At 29.7% G+C, this 27,976-nt stretch overlaps 1 protein-coding gene across 1 annotated transcript in view; it reads right to left on the bottom strand.

The window, feature by feature from the left end:
• LOC113364044 (patronin-like) overlaps window positions 1–27,434 on the bottom strand; it is a 64,288-nt gene extending 36,854 nt beyond the window's left edge. Inside the window, exons 1-7 of the mRNA XM_026606504.1 lie at window positions 27,101–27,434; window positions 9,589–9,684; window positions 7,636–7,845; window positions 5,709–5,942; window positions 2,056–2,196; window positions 1,867–1,991; window positions 1,608–1,699 (exon numbers count right to left, since the gene is read on the bottom strand). Of these exons, the coding sequence (XP_026462289.1) occupies window positions 1,608–1,699; window positions 1,867–1,991; window positions 2,056–2,196; window positions 5,709–5,942; window positions 7,636–7,845; window positions 9,589–9,684; window positions 27,101–27,172 (970 nt within the window). The 5' untranslated portion in view covers window positions 27,173–27,434. The remainder of the gene's footprint in view (window positions 1–1,607; window positions 1,700–1,866; window positions 1,992–2,055; window positions 2,197–5,708; window positions 5,943–7,635; window positions 7,846–9,588; window positions 9,685–27,100) is intronic.
• Between the last annotated feature and the right edge of the window lie 542 nt (window positions 27,435–27,976).

The following is a 27,976-nucleotide window of genomic DNA, read 5'->3' as shown; positions in this document are numbered from 1 at the left end:
AATCTGCGAAATCCAGATCCCTATAATTAGTATCTCCAGAATCCAAATCCTTGAAATTCAAATCTCCGAAAGGGTTAATTATAAATTGTTTCCTTGAAATGAGATCCTTGAAATTCCGTATCTGCGGACTCCAGATACTTGAAATTTGATTTTCCGGACTCCAGATCCTTGAAACTGGAATGTCCAGAATACAGTTCCGAATTTGAATCTCAAAAAATCATATCTGTGGCAACCAGATTCGAATCGGTGAAATCAGAATATCCTTGAAATTCAAGTCCTCCCTTGAAATTAGAGTTTGCGGAATCCAGATCCATAAAATTCGATTTTCCAGCACCGAGATTCTTGGAATTCGAATCTCTAGAACTCAGATTTTTGAAATTCGAATTTCCAGAATCCAGGATCCTTTAAATTTGAATCACCAAAATCTCGAGATCCTTTAAATTCGAATTTCCCGAATCTTAAGGTCCTTGAAATTAAAATCTCCGGAATATAAAACCTTGAAATTCGTATCTCCGTAATCTTCAGATCCTTGAAATTCGAATCTCCAAAATATTCAGATCCTTGAAATTCGAATTTCCGGAACCGAGATCCTTGAAATTCAAATCTTGGAAACCGATATCCTTGAAATTCGAATCTCCCGGATTTAGATTCTTGAAATTCAAATCGACGGAATCTTAAGACCTCCAAATTCGAATAATAGCAATCCAGATCTTAAAAGTCCGAATATCCGAAATCCAGATCCTTAAAATTCGATTTCCTAAATCCAAATTCTTGAAATTCTAATCATTGGATTTAAGATCCTTGGAATTTAAATGCCCGGCACTATATCCTTGAAATTCGATTTTTCGGAATACAGGTCCTTGAAATTCAAATTTACTGATTTAAAATCCCTGAAATTCAAATCTCTGGAATTTATATACTTTAATTTTGAATCTTCGAGATCGTCATCCTTGAAATTGCCAGAATCCAGATCCTTGAAAGTGCATTCTCCGAAAGGGTTAATTATAAATTATTTTTAATAAATTATTTTTAATAAAATAATTTCAAAATTGATTTTAAGAAAAATTTTGTTGTAATTGCCCGTGTATTTTTTTTTCTTTTTAGTTTTATAAAATAGTATTTTCGTAACCCTGGAAGTTACCTAGAATCTTTAAATGCTTTGCTAAAAAATTGTTAGTTTAATTTGTTCAATTGCGTCGTTTCGAATGTAATTCCTATGAAAATTGAGGTATGGGTGCATATTAATAAGAATTTCCTTATAAACCAGAAAGTCAGTTGTTTAATGATTTAAAATATGATTTTAAAAATAAAGTCTGATAGTAAAATATTTTAACTAACGTTCTAATATTAATTTAAGATTTGTGTTTGGGCAAACGATTAAAATAAATACAAATATTATTACATGATTATAATTCTACCTTCTTGGATAATCATCAAAATCATTTGGTGCATCAAACCTTAAAATCGAAATATGCATTGTATCACAATCTGTTTACATGTACGATAGGGAAAGAAGCAAGAAACTTTCGCTAAATACACAACCAAAATTAAAAAAATAAAAACAAATATGTAATAAAAATTTATATGTGAGTATAATTTATTCTTACGTGATCCAGCATATCGAACACATTTTGCAGGATGGATTTCTAAGACGGTGAACAAATCTGCGAGGAACACGACCAGGTTCTGTTTCATTGCTCTAAAATAATAAAAAAATAGTTACCATCTTAATTAATTAACCAAGTAATTAATTTTAATTTCTATATACAAATGATTAAAACCACAAATGATTTAAACCACAAATTGGTGAGACTCGTCATACGGAAACCAACAAATATTTTAGTCATGAGTTCCATAATTTCTTACCCTCTCATGTATGTAATATCTTCAGGAGTCATATGAAAAACAGAAAAGGGCAGTGCATTCTGTGAAAACTGTTGGACTAAGGACAAGTTGTGTACACTTTGCTGCACCGTTGGTAGATTAGACAACTGGAAACAAAAAAATACAATAAAAATAAGATAGTGTTATTTCTAGTAAATAATTGTTCTGTACTTGTATTTTATCAGCAGGCAGTTCATCGGGACAATAAAAGGACACCAAAGCTGCCAGAGCGATGCCATCACAAAGGTCCTTGTATTCTCTGACTCGAGGAAACTCCGATAACGATTTGCTGCTTTCTTTCTCTTCACCATTCTGCAAAAATAAAATAATAAATAACTAGTGTTGTATGGCATAGTGCCTTAAGGTAAATTGCTGGAACTTCCCGTACCGTAATGAAATATTCGAGAAATTTTAAACGTTTTCAAATATATTATTACAAATACTGTAACTTTCATTATTTTTGCTATCTTGTTATATCTGAGCAAATCAAATGTAAATCATAAATCATGAATCAATTTATATCCAGAACATTAACAATCGTTATTTCATTTCGAATTCAATTATAAAAAAAGTTGCCTAATTTACCCAAATTTAAAAAAGTGCTCCCGTATAGTCACAGTCTAAACGCATTTGCAAATAATTCTGTGCGACATTTTCACTTATACTGTGCTTAACTTGGCGACATTTTCGCATTTTCCAATAGTTTTCACAAAATTGAAAAAATGCTCCAGTACATAAACAGTCTAAACGCACTTGGGTAAAACATTTGTACCAGAGTGGCGCTTAGACTGTGTTTAGCTTGGGTGATTTTTTGATTCAAATTTTTAATCCAAAATTACAAAAATATTTTATGGAAAATAAAAAAAGATGTAATAATTTCTTATCATATAAAGCAAATTGTTTTGTCAATACAAGCAGGAAGTTTTTAGATCATTCAAATCGAACTCTTAGTTCACTCAAAAACTGCCATTTTTTGCACATTTAGCTCTGTATCTTCGAAATGGCGAGACCTGTCTTTGCCAAAAACTAATCACCTCTTCTCCCAATCATTACAAATAGAATGTTTTTTAGATCAGGGCTTCTTAAACTTTTTTATATAGCGACCCCTTTCAAGCTTAGGAAATTTTAAACGACCCCCTCCCTCCATATAATGAAATATATATTAACCGTAGATGTAGATGTAATATCACACTATTTTACAATGTAAATAAAATAAGGATTAAAGGTAAAGAATATGTACTCATTCATGCCACATATATATAATTGGAAACGTTGACATAAAACTATATATTTATTCAATAGAAAAAATAAACTTTTGTAACATTTTTTTCAATGAAAACATATTATTAACATCAAACAATATTAATGTGACGGATGTGATTGTTTATTTTTACACAAATAATTAAATCTAGGCTCAATTTGAGTTAGTGCAGATCGTAATAAATTTTCAACGTTTATTAATGTTAAACGGTATTTTGATTTTATGTAAGTTAATATGAAAAAGGATGATTCACATAAATATGTTGAACAAAATGGCAGTAATTTGTTTATTGCCATTTCCGATTGTAGGGGATATTCTGATTTGATTTGTATCCAAAATTCATGCATAGGCACTTGAGAAAATCTGAGTCGCGAGGTAATATCACTTGTTACTTCGGCTTTTAAGTTTAAAAAATTAATTTCTTCCATTTTAATTGCAAATGGATTGCAAAAACTAATCAGCACATCTCCCTATCAATAGGGATCGAATGTTTTTTAAACCATTCAAATCGGTTGATCCGTGTGCCCGAAAACGTGGACGAAAAAATGCGGACATACAAAACACACACACACACACACACATCCATTTTTTCTGAGGTATGCCCTTTAAAAATGTTCAGAAACTTTCAAAACGTCGAGAAATGCAAAAATTTCATTTTCGATTTTCGGCCCATTACTGTAACTACTCTACGGGAAGTTAATAATAATAAACAAAGATTACCAAGTATGTATAAGGTATGCCATCTAACATTTTTCATTTTCATTTTTTTTCAACGCTCAGCCGAGACTTTTTTCTTCATTTTTGAATGAAATTATTATAATCATTATTAAATGAAATAATTTCATTATGAACTGAAAGGATTGTACTTCCAAATAAAAAAATAAATTTTAGAAAATATACAGTAGTTTGTAAAAAAAAATATTTGGCGGACCCATAGACCTTATATACATGGACTGCTAGTCCCCATACATTTCTCAGGTACAAAAGTGTCAAAAGATGTTCTATGGTATGAGGGCATATGAGGGTAATTTCGCGGCCGAGATATGTCAAACTCGATTGCTTAAACGTCAAATGAAAGTCCGTGTGTTCGAAATTGTTGGGAAAATATTATATAATATACAATTTATGTTGAACTAATGAATGTAATGAACTATTTATTTATTAACTTCCCGTAGGGTAAGTTATTGTAATGGGCCGAAAATCGGAATTGAAAATTTTTACATTTCTCGACGTTTTGAAGGTTTCTGAACATTTTGGCATACCTCAGAAAAAATGGATGTGTGTGTGTGTGTGTATGTATGTATGGATACAAATTTTCGTCCACGTTTTCGGGCGTACGGATCAACCGATTTGAATAGTTCAAAAAACATTCGATTCCTATCGATAGGGAAAAGAGCTGATTAGTTTTTGGCAAAGGCAGGTCTAGCCGTTTCGGAAATACGAAGCAAAGAGTGCAAAAAATAAAAAATCGACCTTTTGAGAGAACGGAGTAACGGATTTGAATGATCTAAAAAACATTCAATTAGTAATGATTGGAAGAAGTGTTTATAGTTTTTGGCAAAGGCAGGTCCCGCCATTTCGAAGATACGGAGCTAAATATGTAAAAAATGGCGGTTTTTGAAAGAACTAAGCGTCCGATTTAAATGATTCAAAGAACTTTCTGCTTGTCTTAACAAAATAATTGATTTTGGAAAAAAAATTCAACTTTTTTTTTTATTTTATTTTTAATTCTGACTATAGTTCTAATATACTTTAAACAAATAATTTCAATTCTGCAATTCAGTTTATATAATTCTTATAAATATTAGACAATGTTACAATATTAATAATAATCTATTTGAAAACATTCAGTATTCCTCGAACATTTCGTTACGGTACGGGAAGTTCCAGCAATTTGCCTTAAGGCACGATGCCATAATTGCCTCAAGACAGAATTCCACTTACAACTAGTTTATTTATTTTAGTTAAAGTGTTCAAGGGAAATCAGAAAAAAAAATAAAAAAATGTTTAAATTCACTGAAAATAAGAACAGTTGACTAGAGCTATTATGGAAATTAGAAAGAAATATTTGTTTAATAATAAAATATTGTGTAATAATGAAATATTTGTTTAAATGTAATATATTTATTATTGGTGTTTAAAAAGCACAATTTTTGGAAAGTGGCGTACATGTTTATCAACTTCGCTTTTTTATGTTCTTCATGGTGCATTCTATTTGTTAAGTACATTTTACCACAGACCAAACACATTTTAGAAGACATTTTACTTCTTATTAGAATTTGTCTGCTTCAAAAAATTTTAAAACGCATATTTTTATCCTCTTATAGGTAAAAAACACGAGCGATCAAACATCTCGTAACTGTAAAATTTACGCGATCGAGAGCATTCGACTAATCTCGGTATAGTTCGTGTTCGTATTTGACATATCTCGGCCGCGAAATTACCCTCATATGCCCTCATACCATAGAACATATTTTGACACTTTTTATGCGCTCACCTAGCAGTCCATGTATTGTATAAAGTCTATGGGCGGACCCTATACCTTGTTTGAAAGAATGCTTACCTGTCTATTTCTCGCGGCCAGACAGACCGCCGCCCTGTCAACCCATCGCAAAAGTTCCGTCTCGTGCTCCATGACGCCCGCCACAGGCGTCAAACGCGCATCCTCAGCCCCAATATTAATACTGACACCTGCATTTCGCGTCATTCTGTCCAGGGCGGCGCTTACGCGCTGGTTGGAGCAGACCTCCTTCGCGTACACCGCCATTATGGATTCTATCACGCACATGTGAGCATCCTGGAAGAATATAATATTGTTATGTTAATCTTATATATAAAAATGGAGCTCTCTTTCAAATGTCTTAATAAAACTCGAAAACGGCTAAACCGATTTGGCCAGTCTTAGTCTTGAAAAATTCGTGCCGATTCAGAGATGGTCGGAAAGGTGAGATATTATTTCAAAATCGCGTAGAAACTTTACATTTTTAATTTGAACATTTTTGTAGAAGCGTAATTTGAATAAAACGATGGACGGTGGCTAATACGTCAAATGTCAAACGTTTTTGACAGATGATGTTTAATTACTTTTAATAGAATGTTCTGCGTAAATATTAATTAATTATGATTAAATTGTAGTAAGTAGTTTTGTTCGTAGTTTTATTTATATACAAAAACGTTATTAAACGGGCCGCAAGTGTTACTAGAAACTAATTCTTTCTGATTTTGTTACACCTTTTAAAATACTTCAATTTCCAATACGTATATCTTATGCTATAAATCACAAAGGCAGACGATGATTTTTTGTGTGATAAATTTAAAAAATCAATGTTTTAGTCGTGAATAAACAAAAAAATTATTCATCCACATCTACAGGTATGACTAAAAATATTGGATAACCCTTGGCATTAAAATAAATTGAGCTATTGGAAATAAATTTGTTCTATAAATTGCAGTGTATAATTTTTAATATACTATTTTATTGAACATATTTTAATATTTGTTAAAGGGATAATTAAAGTGTTAACTGTGGGAATTGAGAATCATAATTTTATTTTAAGCAGTTCTAATTCGAAAAACAATATTTATTATTTTTAGGTAAACGGTAAATATTAGTATAGGATATTAAAAAAATGTAGATGTGGGTACAGGACAACGTCTGCTGGGTCATCTATTTATTTATTTTTTTATTTATTTATTTAAATATATAGCCCACAGATTTCTCCAAAAAGGATTCAAAAATACAATTATTTTACATAATGAATAACAATTAAAATATATACAAAATTACAATATATAGTTAGTAACATAAAATGCTTAAGATAAAATTACATATAATGCAGAATGTAATAATATTATTTATAAACAGAATAAGATAAAATAATGAGATATTTGAAAAGAAAATAAAAAGGTTAACTTGTGCAGATGGAGATTATTTGATTAGGTGAAGTGTTGTGAATATCTATTTCATTATTAATTAAGTTAAAGTTAGAGGACATAAGTAAAATAGGCGAATTTAAAAGAGAATTAGATTTAAGAGTAGGATAATTGAAAAATAATTGTGAACGCGTAGATAGCCTTGGAACATTGAAGGATAGTTGATTGAGAATAAGAGGCAGTCTATAGAATTATTGCAAAGTTTAAATAAGAACATAATTGTACAGATAAATCGACGTGAGGCAAGGGAAGGAATATCAAATTCTTTTAGTAATGTATTGTGGTCAAAGCCACGTTCAGGGTAAATTTTATATGTTTTATAATAAAGGTATTTCAGAAATTTTCGCTGAACCTTCTCTATCGCATCCGAGTTGTTGATTTGATGAGGATACCAAATAATCGAAGCATATTCTAATTTTGAACGTACAATAGAATAGTACATGCAAAGAAGTGCATTGGTAGATTTAAATTGTTTACAATTTCTCAATATCTAGTATATTAATAAGTATTAAATTACTTTAGAGATACAATTTCTCAATTGTCTTCTATCTACTTACAATTCTGAGTGGGTTTGTCTGAATCAGTACGGTTTCAGTGAGTTCCCTATTCGATTGCACCAGACATCCCTTCCTGGCAAGGGCTGTAAGGACGGCCTGGTGCCCGAGCACCCTGCAGAGAGGGTCCCCGTAGGCGCTGGACAGCGCCAGGCCGTACAGCTCGCATGAGGCGAGCCTGGTGGCAATTTGAGGACGCAGTTGCTCACGATCCTGAAAAAAAAGATAAATTGAATATGAGCAAATGGAATTTATTAGTTAGAGGGTTGTTGTTAAAATACTAATCCCTACAATCAATCCAGACCTATATAATATAAATTTTAGGCCAAGATTTCTGGATTCCAGATTCTTTACATTTAGTTATTCAGAAAACAGATTCTTAAATTCAAATATTCAGAAAAGAGTTTTTATAAATTCAAATCCAGATCCTTGAAATTCCAGTAAGCCAGATGTTTGAAAATTAAATGTTCGGAATCCAGACATTCTTAAAACTCGAATTTCCGGAATCTCGACCTTTGAAATTCGAATTTGCGGAGTACAGATCTTTGAAATTGGAATCTCCGAAATCAGAATCATCGAAATTCGAATCTACGGAATTCAGATCCTTGAAATTCAAATCTTCGGAATTCAAAACCTTAAACACGAATTTCCAGAGTCAAGATCCTTTATCAGTTTATTTTTATATATTTTTTTCTCCATATTTGTCTTCAGTTTTTTTTTATATTAACTATAGTAAATACGCCACTAGGCTTTTATACTAATTTGTAAACAATCAATTGTAAACAACTTGTCAGCATTCTCTGCTAAATATAATTATTTTTATAGATTGCAGAATGAAATTAAAATAAACAAAAGATCTTTAAAATCCGAATCTCTAAAATCTAGATCTTTGAATTTAAAAATCTCCTCAATCAATATCCTTGAAATTCTAGAAGGATTCAAGATCTTTGAAATTCAAATCTCCAGAATCCAGATCCTTAAAATTCGAATCTCCAAAATCCAGATCCTTAAAATTCGAATCTATGGCATCCAGATCTTGAAATTCGAATCTCCGGATTTAAGGCTCTTGAAATACGAATCTGCGGAATCCAGATCCTTAAAATTCGAATTTTCGGATTTAAGATCCTTGAAATTCGTATCTGCGGAATCTAGATCCTTGAAATTCAGATCTTCGTAATCCAAATAATTGCAATTCCTTACAACGCAATTATCTTGTTTTTGGAATTTTGAAATTCATTTTCTCTGCAATATGAATTTTTTGACATCCAGATTCCTAATTATCTCCATTATATATTCAGATTCTTTAATATCCACCAGATGCTCGAATCCAGATCTTTCTGATTGGATCTTTGAAGGTTTCCCCTTTTTACCCCGTTTTACCCCTTATCCTATACATGATTTTGGATAAAAATTTACCTCATGTTCCCTTTAGAAATCTTAAAGTCTGGATTTTTATTTTTAAAATTCACTTTCTTTGAAATGCACATTTTTAAAAATGCAAATACCAAGAAATCTCAATACCCAGAAATCAGTATTCTTAAAAATCTGCATTAGATATCCGGATCATCCAAATCCAGATCTTTAGGCATAAAAACGAGATTTTTTGGAATATACATACACGGAGGAATCAATTTCATTTGGGATTTTTTTGTTTTTTAAAATCTGAGTTTTTGGAATCTGGATTTTAGGAATCTGGATTATTGGGGGCATTTTTGCTTGGGATCTGTATTCTTCAAATCAGAATTCTTGGAAATTGTATTCTTGGGGAGTCTGGATCCTTAGCAACAAAATCGAGGACTCTTTAGAACAAACTTTATATTCTCAGGATCCAGACATTCGGATGCACATTTTAAGATATCTAGAATGCAGAGATTCTTAGGATCTTAGATACTCGAAATTACTCAGTTCTTTTATCCCCCCTTATTCTATATAATAAAATTAATAAAAAAAAATTACCTCGTGGTCCCTGTAGAAAGGCTCTCGCATATTTTCCGGCACCCGATTGTTGTAAGCCTTTGCCAGGAGCCATTTCACGCTGGCACGCTGCTTGGCCTAAAAAAAAATATATTTACATTTTAATTATGAACTTTATACATTTAGATAAAGTTAACACTTTATTTTATTACCCTCTTTGAGGCAAGAAACTTAAAATAAAGAAATCTGAAACTTGCACGTCTTCAGCATTAGCTTTTATGATCCACTTACTTTACTAATCGATCTAATTATCTAATTAGTTCCTAAAATTTGCATAATCAAATGACGGTTCGATTAAGTAACCACCAACAATTAAATTCCTGATCGGTTATATGACCAGAAAAGTATTCTTTTCGCTAATGCAATGCAATCATGTCATATTCGAAAGTGCTCATAAATGGTCATAATCTAAAAAATAAAACTGCAACTAATAAACACCACGTTATATAATTGAATAGCACTCGTTAAAGTTAATGGAGGAAAAAATATAGGGACATAAAAAATAACTCGTCGTAAAAAATTGAAGAAGATGCAATAAGAAATACTTATTTGATAGTGTATGGCAATAATCAATTGCACAACCATGAGGATCAAGAAGCAAGTAAAGTGTTACAAAAAATGCTCCTTGCTTCCAAAGAACAAATGGAAAAGTGTCAACAACTCCATCGATCTGATTATTGATATATCGATAATCAATAATGGAATTAGAGGAGATGTATCTCCTTACCATCACTATTATTATTATTATTATTACTGATGTATAATAATAAGTGTGTCCATTGTAGCAGAACGCGACGGGAGCAGAATAAGAGGAGGAATTCTTTGGGAAAAAATCGTTCGATATGATTTGGAGTGGAACTAACGATCTCGGCTTCGACTCGCCGCTAATTGATATGAAATTCTTCGATAACACACTGAGAGCACAATTCGAAGCTGGGCAGGGCAGGACAAGTTAATTATCGATTGAGGTAATTAATTAATTGCATACCTAGTAATTATATATATATATATATATATATATATATCATATAATCTGCAATGCCACTCAACAGCTATTCGGATTTTAATAAATCTCTTCAGAGTTTGCCAAACAAAACGAAATAGTGGTAACGAACTAAAAATATAAGGGGATAAATGCGATAAATGACTTCGGCATTTTTGATAAATGACCGTTCCAGAAATGTGATTTGACTTAAAATTTGAGCTCAAATGGTGATATTAGTTCAATTGTGACTAGGAACATGTAAATTCGATGACTAAGATATGCAAGAGGTATCCTATTTTAAAAACAGGGTTAATTTTGCTCATCTGTGAGTCTTTTATACATAAAAAAAAGAATAAAAAATAAAGGGTATAGTGTTCATTCTACAAAAACGAGGTATTTATTTATTTATATGCGAAATAATGAAAAGAATTAAAAGAATATTTTCTAATTTACCAAATAACTAAAGTAGACTAACATAAGTAGTGTTCTCACTAAGTTGGTTGAGTTCTTTTTTCTCTTATTGTTAGTAGATTTTCAGTTTTCTATCCTTGAATAGAATTTCAACTTGATCTACAGCAGAGTCGGTTTTATTCAAGATTCAATAGATATACAAAGTATATTATTTTTTATGAAATATAGTAAGAAAATAAAAGGTGTCCATTATAAAAATAAAGAAAATATTAAATGGTTTTGAATCTGAACAACAAATTATGTTTTTTTGCTTTTGTTGTTACCGTGTATACACGAAGCCGAAAACTTGATTTCGAAGATAAAATATGTTTTGACATCGATTCTTAAAAGTTGATCGATAAAAAATGAATTAATTGGCGACATCATTATATTTATGACATATATATATATATATATATATATATATATATATATAGATTATATAATGAACATATATAGAATTTAGTTCTGAATTTTACGTTGAATTTTAGACGAATTGTAAGAGAAGCGCAAGTGATTCCTGGTACAAAATTTTAATATTGAGACCTAATTAAAAGCCTTTTTTTCATTCAAAATGTTATTATAAGCTAAGGAGTGTTATTATGGCAATACTAAGGAGTTCGAAATGAGACCTACTCTAGAGTTGCATTTATAAATAAAATATGCCTGAGTCAAACTACTGTTATTTTGATTTGTGTGCTATTTGGAGGTTAGTTTTCAGACGTTGACAGTCTCAAAAATTTAAATAAACGCTCGTATTAACACCATAGGTATAGCTATTCCACAGTTCTGAAACCACCAGAAGTAGAAAACAATTTATGAAAATGAAATGAATTTGACATACTAAAAAAGTTGTTATATTTTACTAAGAACTAGATAAAATTGACTACCAATCCTTATAAACAATTGATTGAAGTGTTGAATAAAAATTTTAAGTAAATCCAATACAAACTCGTCCTTATGCATAGTCCTAAGTATGCAATACAAGGTTTCGGGACATTTTTTACAAATTTCGAAATAACTCAAAAATTTTGTCCAGGAAATGCTTTTTTGTTTAACTTAGCAGAAACTAGATAAAAATTACGACTAATTCTCATAAACAATTTAGTGAAGTCTTGAATAAACATTAAAAAAAAATCCAATGGAATCACGCCAATTATATATTGTCACATACAAGCTTTCGGGTGCATTTTTTCACAGTTTTTTGAATAACTCAAAAATTTTATCCAGGACACTATTTTTCATTGAGTTTAGCAGAAACTAGATAAAGGTTACTACTAATCCTTATAAACAGTTTAATGAAGTCTTAAATAAAATTCTTAAGTAAATCCAATACAAACTCGTCAATGTATAAGACATTGACCTAAATATGCAATAAAAGGTTTCGGGACATTTTTTTACAATTTTCGAAATAACTCAAAAATTTTGTGCAGGACACTCTTTTTCGTTTAACTCAGCAGAAACTAGGTAAAATTTACTACTAATCCTTATAAACAGTTTATTGAAGTCTTAAATAAAAATTTTAAATAATTTAAATATAAACGCGAATTATATATTGTCCTATACAAGCTTTCGGGTCCATTTTTGCACACTTTTTTTTTGAATAACTCAAAAATTTTGTCCAGGACACACTTTTCTGTTTAAATCAGCAGAAACTTGATGAAATTTACTACTAATTCTTATAACCAGTTTAATACAGTTGTAAACAATTTTTTCGAATATATCCAATACAAACTCGCCCCTATACATTGTCCTAAGTATGCAATACAAGTTTTCGGGACATTTTTTTTACAATTTTCAAAATAACTCAAAAATTTTATACATGACACTATTTTTTGTTTAACTCGGCAGAAACTAGATAAAATTTACTACTAATTCATATAAACAATTTAGCAAAGTCTTGAATAAAATTTTGAATAAATCCAATTTTAATATGTACCCGAAGATATAGTGAATGAATGCAATGTAGGAGAGTGAGAGTGGTCCAGCCAAAAATCTTCTGGCTGCAGTGTATTTAACTTTATATAAAATCTACTTTACCACAATGTCATTTTAATAATGTATGCATGTATATATGTTTGTATGTATATATGTATATATGATGACGTCGGTTTGTGTGTGTGTTAGTGTTTGTGGTGAGGTCATCCCGTCGTGTTGTCCATCTGATTGCCTGATTGTGAGTGCCACGCCTAATCGTAAGTATGTAAGTTGGTTAAATGGAATTCTTCGAGATTAGATATTAATGTTTGCATTTCTATGTTTGTGTTTTCTCCACAAACGAGAGAGGCACGAGCCTATGATACAAACCTCCACATACATACATACATACCTATACAAATGTATTACAGCTATTACTGTAACATTCTTATCTAATTGATTTATTACTGCGAGTACTACACCTGGATGAGATGCACCGTTTCATCTTTAGCACAAATATCGTAATAAGGCCGAATTTTATTATATATATATATATATATATATATATATATATATTAGGGTGGTCCTCAATACGGATATTTGCGAATTTCCTTGCTCACAAGGGCTCAAATGGTTCCCAATTGATAAAAAACAATTCTCTCAAAGTGGGATATTTATTATTCCTGTGGGAATAACATGGACAATTTTTTTGAAAATTAAGAAGAAAAAAATTAGGTATAAATTAGCGACAAATGAATTAAAAGTGAAAATTCGTGTCATTTTTTATTGAAAATTCGTCGCTCTGCAAAATTTTTGAAAAATTGTTCATGCTATTTCCATACAAATTTTTGATTGAATTGTGCTCTATCTAAACGTTAATATTGAGAGCTAAAACTTTTCGAGAATTGTTTTTTTTATCAATTTGAAACCATTTGAGCCCTTGTGAGCTAGAAAATTTGAAAATGTCCATACTAAGGACCACCCTAATATATATATATATATAATATATATATATATATGCATGTATTAACATTATATACAAAGCCAATGGAACAAATAAAAATAATAAATAAACAGTATAATTATTTATCAGTCTCGACAATATTTACTTCAAGTAGATAAGCCTTTGATATATTATTTTGTTGAAGCTATAATATGTCTTAAATCATTATATCTTTGCTGAATAATGAAATACATTTATGTTTGGCAAAAAAAGTACAAATTAGTTGTCAGTGGCATTTTGCCTTAAGACAATTTGTATAAACCTCCCTGATATGTGAGGTAAATTTTAGTCCTAATATAAAATGAGGCTTATCAACCTATAACAAAAGCCTCTAAAATTTTAGGATGTTCGCTAAGATCATAAACCTCACTCGCCATATTCATTAAAAATGCAAAAACCAATGAGCACGATTCTTAATGATACAACCCTTCAAATGGCTTTGAAATTTTCGAAATCGGTTCAGAATGGGGCTCACAAAAAACATACTTTTTCCAAAGTCGTTCTGAAAAGATTTAGAATCACTTGAAACGTCCAGAAAACAAAAAATTAGTAAGTCAGATTTCCTGGCAAAAACAAATTCTTCAGAAAGTTAATTTATCAATATAACACAGAGATCCAGCATTTTTTCATGAGGCACAAAAAGTTCGATACACCACTAGTTCTTCTACATCACTGTTGTACCTTAGTCGGTCCTTTAATCAATTTTTATTATATACTTATGTCAGAATTTAGTGTGCTAGGTTATTGTGCCCGTTTTCAAATTTCATCGATTTTATGCTAAATTCAGTTGTTCAGCCGACGCGAATTACAATTCTGCTCTCAATTTCTCGAATACACGCCACACAGTACGAAGTTTTATATTCATTTATTACGACGAGGAGAAATACTCACATTTATAATATACACAATATATATACACAATATATATATATATATATATATATTTAGAGAAATATAAATATTTAATGTACAACACGCAGCGCACTACCCTCGTCCTCCGGTACACATTGTATGCAGATGGATAATTATATATATATATATATATATATATATATATATATTTAATATAAATTATATAAAATTAATCATCTATAAATTATGTTTCTGGATCCTATCACAAAATCCTTGACATCCATTGAATCAAAATAATAATTGAATTAACAATAATGCGTGAATAAAAACAAACAAATAGCAATAAATACGTAAATGAATCTTTCGCATCAATTGTTAATGCTTTTAATTAGCATAAATGAAAACTGAATTTGCATAGAGAATTGTTCGAGAAAAATAATCGATTGATAAAAGATAGTTAACAAACACTTCATATATATATATATATATATATATATATATATACACCTAAGTCTGTTTTTACACGGTCTTTTTGTACACGGTTTTGATATAACACGGTTTGAAAATTGAACATTTTTAATTTTTTTATACGATTTTATTCCATTTAGCACGATTTGAAATTTTATGTACTTAATTTTTTTTGTCAAATTTAATTTTTGCGAATATCACAAAAAAGTATTTATGAAAGAAAAAAGTCTGAAACAAACGATAGTATCGATAGTTTGCGAACATTAGCTTAAAAATTTAAGTGAATTCCCCTTTAGTGCGTGCAAACAATTTTTACTGGTCAAAGCAAATGTGAATAGCACTCATTTAGAGGAATACCCTAAAAATTCTTGCTTTTCACTAATTTCAATAGGTTTTAGAGATTAGGAACAAATCACCCATTTTTGTATAAGATCAATGTCTTTTTTTGCACGTTTTTTTTTTACACGGATTCTTCTGGAACCAATCTCCGTGTAAAAACAGACTTAGGTGTATATATATTATATATAGGGTGGTCCTTAAAATGGTCATTTTCGAATTTCCTTGCTCCCAGGGGCTCAAATGGTTCCAAATAGATAAAAAACAATTCTCTGACAGTTTTAGCTCTTAATATTAAAGTTTAGATAGAGCGCATTTTAATCAAACTTCGTATGGAAAGAGCATGGAACAATTTTCAAAAATTTTAAAAATGTTTTTTAGAAGTAATTTAGCGAGCAAATGAATGAATAAAACCCATTCATTTGTCGCTAAGTTATACCTAAAACATTTTTTTTAAATTTTCAAAATTTTTTCCATGCTCTTTCCATACAAGCTTTGAATTGCGCTCTATCTAAACGTTAATATTAAGAGCTAAAACTTTCAGAGAGTTGTTTTTTATCAATTTGGAACCATTTGAACCCCTGGGAGCAAGGAAATTCGAAAATGACAATTTTAAGGACCACCCTAATATATATATATATATATATATATATATATATATATATATATTTATAAAGCCAACCATCCTATAACGCGTACCGTGTAATATAAAAACCATGCTATAAGAAACTCAGATTTAACGTACAAAATCAGGCTAATTTATAGCGCGTTCTATGGAATCTTCTGTTACCGCGTTGTATGGAAACCGCGCTGTAAGAAATTCGGAGTTAGTACAAGTCGCAACATTTGCACTGCTTTATATGGAAGTCAACGAATAGAAAAAACATAATAAATAATAAATTGTTTTAATTGAATTCACGAGTTCATCATATAAGGATAAAAATTAAACAAGCTAAACTAAAATATTTTGCAAAATTATTTAAATAACAATTTCTTAGAAAGACTAATAACGTTCTGTAAAAGAACTCTGACACTACTAAAACCGATGTCGTCGTACAAAGCTATGATATAAACCGTGATTTGATACAAAATATAAAATAGTCGATATTAAAACCTCTTGCAACAATATCTAGTTACTACAGTCATTCATAGGTTTCGCGGAAGCAACTCATAGGCTGTTGAATGAAAACCGCGCTGTAGGAGTACCACGCTATAGGAGGGCTGTCGTAATTTCAGTTACGCGTTGTAGAAGTATAGATTTATATATTCAACTAAAACCTGCTATAACTACTGCTGCATCTCAGACAATATTTGAGCCAAGAGTCTTCTAGCTGCAAGGCCAAGGCTCTTACCACTGTGCCACGAGCAAGTTCGCTTCGATTTCATGAATGGCATTCTTTTGTGTTATGCAAAATCAATATTGCAAGAAATGTTAGTGTTACCGAAGTGACGCAACTTTTTCACCTGGCATTTCTGTTCTTGTGCATGTGTGGGAAGATGTGTGTGGTGCCCACATTTGCCTCCGCAATTATAACAACTATTTTTTATAATATATATATATATATATATATATATATATATATTTGTATTTATATATTAATATGTTTGCTCTCTCGTTGGCATTATTGTTGGTTCAAGCGATTTGCTTGAAGTGGGTGTGAAGTTGATACGACATTTATTGCAAAATTTTTAACAGGTTGCGTTATTTTGATATTTTTAAAATTTATTTCAATAATTTGATATTTTTGTGTAAACACACATCACACACATAATAGATCTTATTCTTAAAAAAGTCTTATTCCAAGTACTTGGAAGAATTTTACTTCAACGTTCTGGTGAACTATTGATGAGCAGTTGATGATGACCAATGATTTTATTTAGTTATTTATTAGATTTTTAGAAAGTAAATGATACAAATTTTTGTTAATTTCCAAGAATTTCTGTCCGAATCCTCATAAAGATATGCAAAGTTTTCGACAGATGCACCCAACAGATTTTTTTTAAAAAAAAAAACATCTTTCCCAGTTCCAAAAAAAAACTTCAACTCAACCTTCAAGTCAACTAGTAAAGTTTATAGTAACCAAATAAATATACAGCGGTACCTCGACTTACGAATGACTCGATATACGAGTGTTTTGTGATACGAGCCGCCAAAAGAGCGATTTGTTGCTTCGACATACGAGCAAAATTCGAGATACGAGCTTTGAGCGAATAAGAGTTTTCTCGAAAAATGTTAATGGCAAAATGAAAATATGAAAATGTTAGTCAGTTATAACAATGATTTTTCAATCATAGAAATATTTTGGCTGTTTTATGATAGTAAATTATTTTATAGTTAGTCATTACGATTATTTATTAATATTAATTGTGTAATAACGATTTACCCATGCGAATATATCGAGAATTATTTTAACATTTGAAATTTGACTATAAACTAGCTGTAAGTGAAATTCTGTCTTAAGGCAATTAAGGCATCGTGCCTTAAGGCAAATTGCTGGAACTTCCCGTACCAAAAATTATTATTTTTTTAAAAACGATTAACATTTTTGAAAAAAATTTACTTCGAAAAAATAAGATTTTTGACAAACAATTAGACAAAAAATTACTTTTTTTTTTAAAAAAAAATTTTTTTTAATTTTTTTTTATATTTTTTTTTTTTTGAAAAAAAAATGTTTTCTTTATTTTGACATATTTTGAAAGATCTAAACTTTTTTTCAAAGCAATCGTACTACTTTAACTGCATAAAGACGAAATATCAAACCGCGTAAGCGCCGCGTCGACGTCTAACGCGTAAACATTGGTACGAAACCCATAGGAATGTAAACCAAAATTATATTTATTGTTAAAATCTCTATAAAATATTTGATAATTTAATGTGCATATGTCTAATGATCATTTTTGACCGCCAAATGGCATTTTTTTTTACTTTTTTCATTAGATCTCCGAAACCGCTAGACCTGCCTTTATGAAAATTTGATCGGTTCTTCACCTTGTCAATACAAGTAAAATGTTTTTTGAATTATTAAAATCGGACGCTCCGTTCTCTTAAAAACTGAGTTACCGTTTTCGGCACTTTTTGCCCCGTATCTTCGGAACGGCTAGACCTGACTTCGCCAAAAACTAATCAGCACGTCTCCTTATCAATACGAATCGAATGTTTTTTGAATTATTCAAATCGGTTGATCGGTGTTCCCGAAATCGTCGACGAAAATTTGTATCCGCACATACATACACACACGCACACACACACACACACACACACACACACACACACACATACATCCATTTTTTCTAAGGTATGCCAAAATTTTCATTTTCGATTTTTTTGCGATTACTATAACTTACCCTACGGGAAGTTAATTAATAGTGACTATACATAGTTATTTTGAGTATGGGAGTTCAAAAAAAACTTGTCTAACTCATTTCCACAATATCATGAACTTTTTTTTTATTTTCTTATAAATTATAATATGTCTAAATAGAAAAACATTGAGTAATTAATTTGACAAATAACATAGAATTTTAAAAGAAAACCCAGTAGTTCAAATTTTATTAATGCACTAAATTTTATCTTAATTAAAATTTGGCATTACAATATCATGAATGAAAAGAAAAAACAATAATTAAATGAGTAAATAGTAAATTTATGTTTAATATTCAAAAAACTTAACAAAAATCACAGTACTGGAAAGAATTACCGGCATTTCAATGGATTTATATAGAAAAAAGTGCTTTGAGATACGAGTGATTCGACATACGAGTGTAGTTACGGAACGAATTATACTCGTATGTCAAGGTACCACTGTATTTATATATCGGGTTGGTCAAAAACCTGTCAACCTGTCAACCTGTCAACCTATCTACCTATCTACCTATCTACCTGTCCACTATCTACCACTTTACCCTTCTGAATGTCTACCAATAATTCTATTTATACAGAAATCAATGAATAATATGTAATAGAAATGATTATTTCTAATCACTAAATTACAATTTTTAAACTTTCTTGTGCAAGTCCGAAACATCTGGACCTGCCTTTGCAAAAATGTAACAAACTCTTCATCCCATCAATACAAGTGACATGTTTTTTGAATCATTTTAATCGGATGCTCCGTTCAGTCAAAAACTGAGTTGCTGTTTTTAGCACTTTTTTTAAGTATCTCCAAAACGGTTGGACCTGCCATTGCCAAAAACTAATCAGCACATCTCCCTATCAATAGAAATCGATTACTTTTTGAAGCATTTAAATCGGTTGGTCCGTGCGCCCGAAATCGTTGTCGAAAAATTGCGGACACACAAAGCAAAGCACACACACATCCATTTTTTCTAAAGTATGCCAAAATGTTCAGAAACTTCTGAAACGCAAAAATATGCAAAAAAAATTCATTTTCGATTTTCACCTCACCCTACTGCAAGTTAATAATAAATTAATGCCGCTTTTATTTGCACAAAAATATTATTTTTTGCGTTCTATATCAACTAAGCTATATTTATACTATTTAAAATATTATTACTATTATTCCGACGTCACAATGAACCAATAACATCACGATTATCGATATTTTGCAATCGATGAATAATATATGATTGCTAATCCGATTGTAAACAAATAAAATCAACAATAGGTTGGCAAACACTTTGCAAATCGGTTTAGAGAAAATAAAACAAAGATATCTCGACTTGTAAAAGGTTATGAGTAATATTTTAAATAGAGATTAAACTTTAATTATTATAATATTAAGAGCAATTAGAAACTGAAGTAATTACGTGACTTTATTAGATGGTAACCCAACGGTTGGCATATCGGTTTTTGAGGAATTTATTATTAATAAATAAACTAGTGGTGTATGGCATCGTACCTAAAGGCAAATCGCTGGTACTTCCCGTACTAAAAATTATTGTTTTTAAAAAAGATTATTTTTTTCTAAACTTTGAGATATTTTAAATTTTTGCTAAAAAATGTCTTTGGAAAAAAACTTTTAGAAAAAATGATTTTTTATTTTGAAATATTTTGGAAATTGAAAGTTTTGGAAACACACGCTTACCCTCCTTAGACAAGTTATTAATACTGATGAGTAAAGATATTGTTTATATTGAAAACATATGTTAATGCTGCTTGATATCAGACTGTCCGAAGTGTATCGAATCTAGAACTTCTAATTTGAAACCCATAGCTGTAACCACTAATACACGGGAAAGCCCATATCCAACCTTTAACCTTAAATTTTGTAATTTAGCGTATTGTGTAAAAAATAATTTATCTGATCATATTTAAATATTTTATAGTTTTCCATTTTTTGGCATTTTTTAACTTCCCGTAGGGTAAGTTACCTATAGTAATCCCAAAAAAAAATTGAGAATAATTTTTTCGCATATCTTCACGTTTCAAAGGTTTCTGAACATTTTGGCATACCTTAGAAAAATGGATATACGTGTGTGTGTGTATGTATGTTTGGATTCAATTTTTGATTAAAAAAACATTCGATAGCTACTGATGGGGAGATGTAAAATATCAGATATTTTATAGAGATTTTAAACATGTGTACTAATTTTGTTACAATTTTTTTGAGTTTCGTACTAAATATTTTAATACGAAACAAACTTCAAATTTTTCAGACGTTTTTTTTCAAAATTTTCAAAAATTTACAATTTTTTTTTAATTTACAATTCGCTTTAAAAATGTATATATTCATATGCGTTATTAGAACCACAGATGAATTCATTCGACACGTTTTGCTAATATTCTTAAGTGTTTTAAGCGATAAGATCGTAAAACTGTATATTATACGAACGAATAAATATACCTATAGTAATTATAACTAGCTGTAAGTGGAATTCTGTCTTAAGCCAATTAAGGCATCGTGCCTTAAGGCAAATTGCTGAAACTTCCCGTACCAAAAATTATTATTTTTTTAAAAACTATTAACATTTTTGAAAAAAATTACTTTGAAAAAATAAGATTTTTGAGAAACTATAAATTGGACAAAAAATTACTTTTTTTGAAAAAAAAATTTTTTTAAAAAAAATATTTTTTTTTTTAATTTTTTTTTTTTTTTGAAAAATTTTTTTTTCTTTATTTTGACATATTGTGGAAGAACTGAACTTTCTTTTCAAAGCAATCGTACTGCTTTAACTGCATAGGGACAAAATATAAGGCGCGTAAGCCCCGCGTCAATGTCTAACGCATAAGCATTGGTACGGAACCCATAGGAATGTTAACAAAATGTATACTTATTGTTAAAATCTCTATAAAATATCTGATAATTTGATGTGCATATGTCTAATGATCATTTTTGACCGCCAAATGGCTCATTTTTTTACTTTTTTCTCCATATCTCCGAAACCGCTAGACCTACCTTCATCAAAATTTTATCGATTCTTCATCTTGTCAATACAAGTGAAATGTTTTTTGAATTATTCAAATCGGACGCTCCGTTCGCTTAAAAACTGAGTTACCGCTTTCGGCACTTTTTGCCCCGTATCTTCGGAACGGCTAGACCTGCCTTCGCCAAAAACTAATCAGCACGTCTCCTTATTAATACGAATCGAATGTTTTTTGAATTATTCAAATAGGTTGATCCGTGTTCCCGAAATCGTCGACGAAAATTTGTATCCGCACATACATACATACACACACATACATACATACATACATACATACATACATACATACACACACACACACACACACACATACATCCATTTTTTCTAAGGTATGCCAAAATGTTCAGAAACCTCTGAAACGTAAAGATATATAAAAATTTTCATTTTTGATTTTTTTGCGATTACTATAACTTACCCTACGGGAAGTTAATTATATCTTTAAATTTTTTTAAAACAATTGTTATTAGTCATTGATCAATATTTATTGATTTTCAATTTTTTATATTCGAATATTTAATTCTGGTACGGAAATTTCTAGCAATTTGCCTTAAGGCACGATGCCATGTACCACTAGTCTTACTTTTAATTTAGTGATTCACACACACAAAAGCCTGATAATTTATTATCGTCCTTAATTTGCTCCTTAAATTTTGTCATTCACCATATGTGTGGATGTTTATCCTTAAACATGATGCCCTAAAAATACATTTCCAACGACAACAATGCCGGAAGTCGTTTAAAATAGTACAAACGAGTGAAATATAAACACTTATTCCAAGAACAATTCTGAAAATAAAGAACAATACTTTCATTATGGTAAAAAGTTCCTACTTCAATCCTTCCGACAACTATTTCCACCTCCGAACCCAATTGTAAAATCCGAAATTATAAATCTTTTTGGACCTTATTAACTCTAAAGATGTTGATAAAAACCTTAACAATCACAAATGTATAAAAATATTTTTTTACCAACTCCGCTTGTAAATATATTAATTTGGTTATCATCGACTTCAAAATTTGAAGGATGGTTTGTCTAATGTTCACCTGGAGCATGTTCCTTTATATCGGCATAGAAAGTTTCATAAAAATGGCCAAAAAAAATCGTAAAAATTTAAATTGTTGCTAAAATCAAATCTTATTGATGTATCAAATTTTATCAATGTATAAGAAATATTTTTTTACCAACCCTACTTATAAATACATTCATTTAGATATCATGGACTTCAAAATTTGACTAGAATGTTGAAGGAAATCTAGCAAGGAATTAGCCAAACCATCCTTATGGTTAACCAGGACAAGGATGAAGGATGGTTTTTGGCTAATTTTCATCTGAAAAGATAAACGATACACCAAGAAGAATTATTGTTTATTTTTGTCTAAGGTTTGAAAACAAGAAAAAACATTTAAAGCTATTAAAACATTTCACTAAAATATTTGAATTCCCAAATGCATTTATAAAATTCCTCAAATACCAATCGCATAACTCGAAACAAACAAACGAAATAATTTCAATTTCTCAAGAATGTACTACCAATTTGCAATTGCACCGATAACAATTAATTAAAGTGATAAGTTAATTATATAGAACACAAACAAAAAGTACTCTTTCGAGTATGTGATAACATTTTTTTGCAGAAAAACCAGACGCTGAAAATTTTTATCAGGTACAGTCATTTTTTTCTTAAGAAAATTGCAAATTGAAATAAACTAGATAAAAATTAAAAAATGACAAAATAACAATATACAAACGCGCTTTTAGAACATACACGGTATATGTCCAAAAGAATTGCCAAAAAACGTTCCTTAATTTTTAAAATTAAACCACTGGTCTTCCACAGCCCTACAATATTTAAGTATGGCTAAAAAAAAAATAATAACATTTGTTTTGCAAAATCTGAAGATGGAAATTTTTATCAGCTTTGAGTAATTTTTCCCAAGAAAATTGGAAAAAATGAAATAATTCAGGTAAAAATATAATTTTGCAAATAAATAAGATAATTACCATATATGAAAGCACTCTTAGGACATACACGGTGTATATCCTAAAGAGTTACCAAAAAACGTTGATAACTTTTTAAAATATACCACTGGTCTTCCACAGCCCTACTATATTTTAGTATGGAAAAGAATGGAAAACAATGAATTAATAACATTTTTTGCAGAAAAATCAGAGGCTGAAAATTTTTATCAGCTTACAGTCATTTATTTTTCTCAAAAAAAATTACAAATTGAAATAAACTAGGTGAAAATGTAATTTTCCAAATAAATAAAACAATTACCATATACGAAGGCACTCTTAGGACATACACGGTGTGTATTAATGTTTAAAATTAAACCACTGGTCTTCCACAGTCCAACAATATTTTAGTAGGACAAATAATAGCAAACAATGAAATAATTGCAAATAATATATTATTTAAAGCATCTACTAAACAATTACATCAATGGATTTTTTTTTTGTTGTCTCAGCTTACATTTGTCTGTATATAAGTTTCATTCAAAGTAGGTTTTAGGATCTTTTTTATAATGTATAAAAATGTATTCAAATAACAAACGTACAAATTCCATTTAAAATCTAAATATTTTATATTTGATATTGGATATGGATATTTATATCATTGAATACTGATACTAAGTTGATTTGACATGAATTGCATACATTTATCAATTATTATTCGACAAAATGGAAAAATTGTAAGATGTCATTTTTAAAAATTCAAGCTTTGTTTTTAAATTGTGGACAAACATTCACTTTATATTCTTATTTATTAGTATCAAGTATAAATCACATTATTTCTTTCATATATGATTTACTCGAGTCTGTCCTTTAATAATCTATCATAAAAAATAAATAAATAGGTATATATAAATATAATTTTATAAAATCGATAAAAGATAATATTAATTGAAATGTAAATTTTAAAATAAAGCAAATATAGTTCTTTAGTTTATATACAAACAAATTTGGTGGAAACAAAGACAGGAAGGTTAGGTTCATCGAGCCTTAAAAATCAACTAAACATTTCTGAGAGATTATTAATTATATTATAATTATTAGCATATAATTATATAAAATCCATATAAGATAATATTAATTAAAGTATATATTTTACAAGGTAACAAATATAGTTCTTCAGTTTATAGATAGATAAATTTGGTGAAAACAAAGACAGGAAGGTTAGTTTCATTGAGTCAAGGTAGGTTAGTCTCATCGAGTCTCAAAAATTAAGTAAACAGTACAATACATTTCTTACAGATTACGTTCAAAAGTATAAATAAACACTAGAATTGAACCAAAATGCAATTCCTGATCTTGCAATTTCAGAACCAAAGTCTAAAGTAAAGTCTTTTGAAATTTTTTTGTCACAAAAGTGAAGAAAGGTTAGTTTCATCGACTATCAATACATTTCTGGCAGATTAACTTCAAAATTTATAAATGCACAATAAATTTGCATAAAAATACAATCCTTAGTCAAATACCACTAAGTCTTGCAATTTCAAAATAAAATTTTGATAAAGAAAAGTTTTTTGAAACTTTTTTGGCACGAAAGTAAAGAAAGGTTAGTTTCATCGAGTCTCAATGCATTTCTAACAAATTAACCTCAAAATTTATAAATAAGCAATTATGTAGCATAAAAATGCAATTCCTGAGTCAAATATCCCAAATACTTGCAATTTCAAAACAGAATTTCAAAGAAAAGTCTTCGGCAACTTTTTTGGCACAAAAGTAAAGAAAGGTTAGTTTCCTCGACTCTCAAAACATTTCTGGCAGATTATCTTCAAAATTATAAATAAACAACAAAGTAGTATACAAATACAATTTCTCAATCAAATACTACAAATTCTTGCAAATTCAAAACCAAACTTTTAAGAAAAGTCTTCTGAAGGTTTGTTGGCACAAAAGTAAAGAAAGGTTAGATTCATCGAATCTCAATACATTTCTTACAGATTACCCTCTAAATTCATCTCAATTTCTGACAAATTACCTTCAAAATTATAAATAAACAATTAAAGTGCATAAAAATGCAAACCCTGAGTCAAATATCATAGAAGTCTTGCAAATTCTATACCAAAGTCTGAAGAAGAGTCTTTTCCAAAGTTTTATGGCACAAAAGTAAAGGAAGATTAGTTTCAATGAGTTTCAATGCAATTCTAACAAATTATCTTCAAAATTTATAAATAAACAATACAAGTGCATTCAAATGCAACTCTTGAGTCATATATTCCAAATTCTTGCAATATCGGAACAAAATTCTAAAGAAAAGTTTAGATTCATCAAGTCACAATACAATTTTGACAAATTAGCTTCAAAGTTTGTAAGAGACAATATTGCATAAAAATGCACTTCTTGAGTCAAATATTCCAAATTATAGTCTTACAATTTCAAAACAAAACTCTAATAAAGAAAAGTCTTCTGAAAGTTTTATGGCACAAAAGTAAAGAAAGGTTAGTTTCATCGAGTCTCAATACACTTCCAAAAAATTACCTTCAAAATGTATAAATAAACATTAAAAATGCATAAAAATGCAATCCTTGAGTGCAAATACTACAAATTCTTGTAATTTTAAAACAAAATTCTGAAGAAAAGTGTTTTGGTACAAAAAGTAAAGAAAGGTTAGTTTCATCGAGCCTCAACACATTTCTGACAGATTACCTCCAAAATTTACAAATGCACATAAAAATTGCATTATGATGCAATTCCTCAATCAAATAACCCAAATTCTTTCTAAAATTCTCTACAAAAAGTCTTTTACACCTAAATAGTACAGTACAACCCACACATTGACATTCTTCAAATTGTCTGCAAAATTTCAACAAATTAAAATAATATTAACAAGACTTCAATAACATTTTTAAAAATATCCAACAATGCTTTATTAACACCTGCAATAAAATAATTGGTAAATATATTGGAAATGTGAATAATTTGTTATTTTTGTCACATTTGTCATGGAACCGAGCTTACGTCATGGATGCATATTATTAAAAGTGGCCTTAGTAAAAAATACTTTGTAAAAGGCTTTGGGAGTAGACATATTGGTAATGGACAAGGATTTTGTGTATAAATAAGTGTATATTATTATTATTATCCTTTTTACCTGTCTGGTGTCATAAGAATCCTGTGCGTCCATCGCGTATTTATTATCTCTGTTATTCATGTCCATCATCATTTACTATAATCTTTACCACATCTACAAATTCCTTTCTATCTTCCTATAAATCACATCACAAATAACTCCATTTAAATCTAATTCGCACTGAAATAATCTCGACGACGACGACGACGGCTCGAAACAAAATACACACTTTTACACTCGAACCAACTCACAATCATTGTTAATAAAGGTTGTAAAGTGAAGGATGCATTTGGACATTTTTTTTAATGATTAGTAAATGGTTTAATGTTGTTTTTCACGTTTCAAATTGTCAAAAATTAATTAGAAAATGCAAAAGTGACATTCCATTTGCACGTAGGTATGTCCACTGTGAACTCGGCGCGGATTTGTCACAAACAGCGACAGATGGTGTTGCCAGCGGAGAGCGGCGGGAAAATTGAAACAGTTCAAATTTGAAAATGGTAATAGACGGAGTTATAGTTTTATTTGAATCGCTATTGATTTTTGGTTTTTAAGTTATAAATTTAACGTAAAACTTGTTTATTTTGAGTATAATTTATTTTTTAGGCTAATACAACAGCACTTTTGGTGTTTCTCATGTGGTTTTAGACAAATTTGACTTTATTTTATTCACAACTAATAGGTGTACATTTAAAAAACGCCAAATTCCAAGCTATAAAATTATATTTCAACTAAAAACAACTATCAACTTATAAACTAGTGGTGTATAATATCATGCCCTAAAGCAAATTGCTGGAACTTCTCATCGTAATGAAATATTCAAGGAATTTCAAATGTTTTCTAATAGATTATTATAAATACTGTAACATTCATTAATCGTATTTTATAGCCGAAATA

This window comes from Ctenocephalides felis, unplaced genomic scaffold (genome assembly GCF_003426905.1).
Source record: "Ctenocephalides felis isolate EL2017-DRISC unplaced genomic scaffold, ASM342690v1 CF-g0.4_SCAFFOLD_00845, whole genome shotgun sequence".
Lineage (NCBI taxonomy): Eukaryota > Metazoa > Arthropoda > Insecta > Siphonaptera > Pulicidae > Ctenocephalides > Ctenocephalides felis.
The sequence above is the reverse complement of the archived record's forward strand: the minus strand, read 5'-3'. Positions and strand labels throughout refer to the sequence as shown.